At 51.2% G+C, this 7185-nt stretch overlaps 1 protein-coding gene across 2 annotated transcripts; it reads right to left on the bottom strand.

The window, feature by feature from the left end:
• Positions 1–2910: 2910 nt before the first annotated feature.
• Positions 2911–6702, bottom strand: MEX3B (mex-3 RNA binding family member B). Of its 2 annotated transcripts, none has more exons than XM_068143464.1 (2): positions 6171–6702; positions 2911–5194 (listed from the first exon to the last, which is right to left on the bottom strand). In XM_068143464.1, exons 1-2 carry the CDS (start codon positions 6427–6429, stop codon positions 3780–3782), a joined length of 1674 nt encoding a protein of 557 aa, XP_067999565.1. In that variant the 5' UTR covers positions 6430–6702; the 3' UTR covers positions 2911–3779. The 2 variants fall into 2 exon arrangements, with proteins under 2 accessions (XP_067999565.1, XP_067999566.1); XM_068143465.1 differs by lacking the exon at positions 6171–6702 and adding an exon at positions 5316–6160.
• Between the last annotated feature and the right edge of the window lie 483 nt (positions 6703–7185).

The raw sequence follows: 7185 nt of genomic DNA on the forward strand, positions 1-7185 counted from the left end.
ACTGTGCATGCTGGTATGCCTCTGAAACACCCTCCAGTGGAGTGGAACACACTGCCCCTGTGGTGGCTGAAGGAACTGGGCAGTGGAAGTACTTTGGGTGGACATTGCTGACCCTGCCAGTGTGTGGGGCAGCAAGGGGTCAGCTCTGCCACCACCACCACGCACACGTTTGGAATACGGGGCAAAAGGCAGTTGCTGCACCACCAGACGCCAAAGCAAGTACAGTCCAGAATGGTTCCCAAACAGCAATGAACACAATCAGCTTCTAAGGCACTGCAGCTCATCTTCCCATCTCAAAACAATACACACGTGGAGCATGCACAGGGCACACAACAGAATACAGAGGCCAAAAAGGCATCCAGGATGCAGAGAGAGAGGGGACTGCCTTTGTTTCCACCACAGTTTGGTGAAGAAAACACCAAGGTTAAGTCCTGCAAGATGAACACAAACAGTGAGGCAAGTTGCAGCTAATGAGAGGCTGGGCAGCCAAGCTGAGCAGCACCCTGCAGCCCCCCAGGCCAGGGTGATTGTCAAGCTGCTGCACACACACCGTTCCTTGCAGGCACCAGGGCTGCTCAGTCGTCCATAGCACTGCTGCTAACACCATGGAGACACACAGTGCTGTATGTTAAGGAAAAACACCCAACCCAAAACACAAACCACACAATAATTTAGTCCTTTCTTAATCCTATTTACCTTTCGGTTTCACTAAGCTTGGAAAAATTAGGCAAAGTTAAAAATTCACCTTTTTTTTCTTTAATTTATAGCCATTTTCACAGCTTTCCCCAGACACTAGCACAGGATGTTTACACTGAAACAAGAAATTGATTGACGCATTTTGAGTACGGTTCCTAAACACCCATCATTAAGCAAACATACATGTGTACCTAAACTTCCTGATCCTACTTTTGCAAAGGGCTTTTCCCAGCGTCTGTACCACTTCTGCCTTTCAGCCCATCTTCTCTGGCACTCCCTGGACTCTTTTCCACATCACTGGGGTTTTTTCCTTTTGTTTGTTTCCACCATTCGAAATGACAAGCTTCCCGAGACAAATGCAACACTCAGTGAGGGATTTTTAACTCTACAAACCAGATGATGCCACAATCACAGTTCAATGAAAGAAGCAAAATCAAATCAAACAAAGAGATCCCATCATCCTTTGCCACATCCTCCCTCCTCCCCCTTCCCACCCAACCAGCAGCTCTGGAGTCCATAAAGGAGATCCAAGCAGAGCAGCTCTGGCATACACTGCCAAGCACAATGCAAAAGCTAGGAAATACACAGGGGGCTGGGTTTGGTTTGTTTTCACTCGCCTGCTGAAAAGTGCACCGGCAGCCTCAAAACCAAACACTTAGAGCGGTCTGCAGCTACCTTCTGCAATCTGCTCTAACACACTTCATACCACACGTTCACTCAAACACCAGAACTACAACCAGCAACAAAAATACTGACAGGTTTGCCTGGTGGGTTCGTGGGGTCATTAGAAAGCGTCTGTACTTCCTCCACCCCAATACCACTGTGGGCATCATCAAAAGCAAACAAACTTTACACGGCAATACATTTTTTATTCAAATAAGCTTGTCAACACCAATTATCTGAACCACAACTGCCAAACACCAAGAAGCACTTTCAAGACTTGAGGAAGGATATTGAAGCCCTTGTTCTGCTCTAGCAAACACGGAGTTTGGGTTGCAGCTCTGAGGTCCCTGGTTATGGCAGAGCTAGGATCTGCAGGATTCAGGCCCCCATCAGCGCATCGCAACAAAGGAGCCTCTCCTGCAATCTACTTTCAGATCCCGAAGCTAAGCAAGCAGTCATCTCTCTTTCTTACATGCACTTTAGCTGCTAAAAGTAACAATTCATACAAAAGCTTTTCATGACTAGGAAACTCCGCAACCCTAGTATTTCAAGAAGTGGAATAACCCCAGCAACTGCCAGACAGTTTGGGGGGGTGGGGGTGGGGGGAGGTGTTTAATCCTCAAAACTTGTTACAAGGTCTGACCATTGCTGGGATCGTTCTGGAAACCTCCCCAAGTGAAACAGTTCCAGCAACGTGACACAGTCGAAACTCCCACCGCGTTTCAGTGCTACAAGCAGGTAACAAAAAAACAACCCGGAAGACGCCGGACGGACGCTCAGCGCATCAAATCCAATGACCACACCGAGGGCTGGGGTTGGTTTGTCGTCTGGTTTTTTTTTTTTTCTGTAATATTTTATTTATATAGAAATACTTAAAAAAACATGAAGTAGCACCATTACTTAAGTTTTACTTTTATTATGTAGAACTTTAAATGTCAGAAAAATAAAACTCTCGATACAATTTTCAAATCTGGTTCTCAGCAAATATAATATTAGTATTTGACCATGAGGTTAAAGGCCCTTTATCATAAAATAAAATATACTTTGTTTTGTTTTTTTTTTTTGTTGGTTTTTTGTGTGGTTTTTTTTTTCTTAAACTTTGCTCAGTAAAGTACATTTAAGCTCAAGTAACGTCACCTACATATACATAAACAAGTGGTAAACAAAATGTATTAAAATAGAAATACTAAAACTATAGTGGTGCAACAGAATTCTTTCTTTTCTTTCCTTTTGTTGTTTGTTGTTGTTGTTGTCATTTCCACCGGATTCTATTTATACAAATGTTAGAAAGCTTCAACAGTTCCTTTTGACGTAGGTTTTATACATTTCCTTTTTTTGTTTGTTTGTTCGTTTTTCTTCTTCTTCTTGTAATAATATAGAATAAAATATGCTTTATATCACTGAATAGAAAATACGCCGGGTGAAGCAGATTTAAAAGATTATTATTCATTATTATTATTATTATTATTATTTATTTTATCTTTTTCTGAACCTATAAAATCTCCATCCCAACAGAATACTGTTCAAAGAGTTACACGTTTATGTTTTGTGTTGGTTTTTTTTTTTTTTTTGTCTTTTTATGGTCTGTAATTCCGTTTCCCAACCGTGTGGTATTAAAATAATACAGTGTTCTGCGCCCTAAGGCCATACTAAAATAAAAAAGATTTTTAACCCAGCTACAAAAAAGTTCACTGAACTTAAATTAAAATACTTGTAAACATCTTTGCAATATGAAATATAATTTTTTTTTTTCAAGTCAAAAAAGAATAAAATACTTCAATCTGTATTAATGCAATTTCTCTTTAAAACCTTTAAACGTTTTTTCTTTTTTTTTTTAATATATATATAAGAGATATGTTACAGTTCAGGGTTGTTGGGTTTTTTTTTTGTCTTTTTAAACTTTGATAAAGCTGCAGTATCGTGGTTTTGTTGTTTGTTTGTTTTTTTCACAGGAACTTCTTGCCTTTTCAAGAACATTCAGAAAAGTATCCACCCATAGATTTAATTATTTCGTAATAAGCATCCTAGGAACTACCAGCACGTTTACTAACAGTCCACACACCATTTGTCATCATCATCATCATCATCGTCATCATTAAGCATTTTCTACTTCCGATATTTTTTTTTCTAGGTTTTTGTTTGTTTGTTTGTTTGTTTGTTTGTTTGTTTGTTTATAAAAAAAGGGGGGAGGTTTTGGAAGCTTCGTATTAAAGTACAGTGTAAAAACTAGCCTAGCACTAGAATGGAGTCGCCCGTTATTTATAGCATGCACCCGCTGTCGCCACCATCCCCCAGGCCTGCCCCGGCAGCGGCGCGCTCGCAACCTGCTCCCCCTCGACGGGCGGCGGCACCAGTCCCACCGGCACTGCCCTGGCCCCCACTGGCCCTCGCTCCCCGGCCCGCCCCAGCGGCGGCGGCCCTCAGGAGAAAATGCGGATGGCCTGGGTGACGGCGCTGTGGCAGACTGGGCACTGCGGTTCCGTCTTCTCGCAGATACGGTTGGCGCACTCCATGCAGAAGAGGTTGTGGCCGCAGGGCACTAGAGCCGCAATCACCTCGCTCTCGAAGCACACCGAGCAGTCGCGGCTGCCCTTCCGCCGCATGCCCGACGACGAGCAGGAGGAGCTGGACGAGGAGCTGGACGAGGAGGAGGAGGAAGCCGACGAGTCGGAGGGTAGCCCTGGCAGGTGCGAGCCCAGCCCGTTGGCGTACAGCGGGTAGGATGCGGCCAGCAGCCGCCCGCCGGGGTCGCTGCGTACCCGCCGCGCCAGCGGGTGCTCGGGCCCTGCCGCGCTGCCGTGCAGGGGCGGGGAGAGCCGCGCCGGGGGCGGGGCGCCACCGCCCCGCCGGGGGCCGCTCACCAGCAGCGCCAGGTTGGCATTGGCGGGCGCGGCGCCCGGGAAGGCGGCGGCGGGGGAGGACGCGGGCGAGGGGGGCGCGGCGGGGCCGCGCTCGAACTGCGGCCAGATGAGGGCGGCCCCCGGCGGCGGGGCGGGCGCCAGGTCGAAGCCGGGCGGCGAGTCGAAGGGCAGATCGGAACAGCACTCCGGGGAGGAGAGGACGTCGCTGCCGCCGCCCCCGCCGTACACGTAGCCGTTGGCGCTGTTGTTGTTGTTGTTGCCGTTGTGGGTGAAGCTGAGTGCCGGGCTCGGGGGGCTGTAGTCGGCCAGGCGGGCCCCGCCGCCCGTCCCCGTGCCGCTCCCGAAGTAGGAGTCGGTGGAGGCGCTGCCCAGCGAGCTGGAGCTGTCGTTGCGGTAGCTGCAAAAGGGCTTGCGGCCCGGGGTGGGCGTGATGCTGGGTGGTGTGGGTTTGCTCCAGAGGCTACCCGTGCCGTTCAGCTCGAAGCCTACGTCCGTGCCATTAGCGTGGAAGTCGTTCTCGTCTGTCAGCTCGATGATGCCTCCGGTGCGCATGGCGATGTGCGCCTCGATTTCCTCCCGGGCCCGGTCCACGTTCTCGGGCATGCCCGTCACCTCGAAGACCGGCTCCTTGTCCCGGCTCGGGGTCACGATGTAGGTGTGCGTCTGTTGCTGGATGCGCTTGATGGTGGCTCCCTTGGGCCCCACGACCAAGCCCACCACGCGATAAGGCACCCGCACCTGGATGGTGGTTTGGCCGGGCAGGTTCGGGGGGCCCGGAACGGTGCCGTTCAGGGCTGTGTTCTTGTTCCGCGAGGCTCGGATCATGGAGAAGTGCTCGGCCGCCGAGATGATCTCCCTGCGGGCCATGGCCACATCTTCCTTTCTGCCCGTCACAACAAAGAGCGGCTCCTCCCCGCGAACCGGGGTCTTGATGTAGGTGTTCGTCTTTGCCCGCAGAGCTTTGATTTTACAACCTGGGAACGAGATGCGGGAGATGGAGGGCGAAGGGGAGGGGGAAGGGAAGAAGGGGGGGGTCAACCGGTTACAACCCATTATTTGGGTGCAGTTAGGGAGGGGAAAAAAAAACACACCCACCCGAAACACTTTGCCCTCTACCCCTGGTGATCGCTGGCATCTCGTCCAGTAGCCCAGTGACGGTGTAATGTCATCCCACAGCCCTGGCACACACCCAAAAGACATCGCGAGTGGTCACCGACACCTCTGCCATGCAAACTGCCCCAAAACTACCATCGTGCAGTTCGAAGGAACGGCAACAAAACCCGGAGCGTGCACAAAACTGCACCACCGGGGGAAAAAAAAATAAAATATATTAAAAAAAAAAAAAAAGAGCAGAGCAAGCAGCCTTAACAAATCAACACACCCGCCAGTCCACATTCCTGCTCAGCACTTTCCTCTCGGAAAAATAAAATCAGTTCTTGAGAAGGTGAGGAGCAGCGGCTCTACCGAATGAGCCACATTCCCCACTGCGGATGCTTTATTCCAATCCCATTGTTCCACTTCCCCACTCCATTGCTCTTGCTTAAAAATAATCCACGATTTTTAACTTTGGAGGGTGGGGGGAGGACACACACCACACAAAAAAAAAAAAAAAAAAAAAAAAAAAAAGAAGCAGCACCGAGGCTCCCATTTTCTTCCCGTTTCCTCTTGAAAATCTTAACTTTTGCAGCCGGAGGAAAAGAGCGATTTTTATTTCCCTGATTTTTATTTTTTTCCCTCCCGGCAGCTGAAAGTGCATCTCGAAACTGATGCATAATGGTCCTCGGAAACATCACGTCTGCTGCACTTTCTTTGTCTGTGGGAAGCCGGTACTGGCCACCACGGTGGGGCTGCAGTTTCGATGAGAATGGCCAGTGTCGCATCTGAGCCGCACGCCCGGCAGCGCGGAGGGGAGCCCCGCTCACCCACACCCCCTCGCATGCAGTCACCCACCTTGTCTCCCCACTATCTCAGCGACATGCTCCGAGCTGGGCACCGGGACGCATTCAGTCATGTTCACGCTCTTTTTCCGAGGCTCGCTGTCGTAAATGGAGCCCGCCTCGTCGTTGTCCAGCCCCAGCAGGGAGAGCTGATCCAGGGCGATCTGAAGGGCTCTTTGGTCATCCAGGGTCTCTCCCCCTCCACCACCACCACCGCCGCCGCCGCCGCCGCTCCCGTTCCTCTCCATGTCTGCAAAAAGCGAGCTGGGCATAGTCCCTGTGTGTGTTGCACCCTCCTCCTGCACTCGGCTCAGTAGTAAAAGATCAGACACAAAGGAAAACCCAAGGCAGATGGCCAGCAGGAGCGAAGGGAAGGGAGGGTGGGCGACTGCTGGAGACCGGGGAGTTGTTGCCTTTTGCTTGTATATTTTGTATCGGTTTTTTCCTTTCTTTCTTTTTTTTTTTGTTTTTTTTTTTCCTCCTCTCAGTGCAATCCGGTTTATAAGATGTTCTCAGGACACCCCCCACCCTGACTCCCCCCCCCCCCCCCCGAAGGTCTTTTTGGGTTTTCCTTTTTTTTTTTTTTTTTTTTTTTTTTTCGGTCGGCTGGGGGGTGGGGAGGGGGGGGGGTGGGAAGAGGATAGCGAGAGGAGCTCCGATGGCTTCCCCCCCTCGAGTTCCTCGCCGGCCACAATGCCAAGCGACGGCAGCGTTTCTTTAAGGAGCCCCTCCCAGGCTCCACTCCACTCACTCAGCGTTTTTTTTTCCCTCCTCTCCCCTCCTCTGTCTGAGGAACTGCTGCAGCCAGACGGCTCTGGAGAGGCGGGCAGAGGGAGGCAGGGGCGGGGGGGGGGGGGGGGGGCCGCGCCGGGCGCCGCAGCGTAAGCGGCGATAGCTGACGGCCCCGCGCCGCCGTCGCCGCCATCGCTGCGCGCGCCCATTGGCCCGGCGCGGCACGGAGGGGCCGGCGCTGACCTCCTCCCCATCCCCACCCCCCCCCCCGCACCCTCCGCGCCCCGGCCCGGCTC

This window comes from Melanerpes formicivorus, unplaced genomic scaffold, assembly GCF_026170545.1.
Source record: "Melanerpes formicivorus ecotype bairdi unplaced genomic scaffold, bMelFor1.0.p_v2 SCAF_10, whole genome shotgun sequence".
Taxonomy (NCBI): domain Eukaryota; kingdom Metazoa; phylum Chordata; class Aves; order Piciformes; family Picidae; genus Melanerpes; species Melanerpes formicivorus.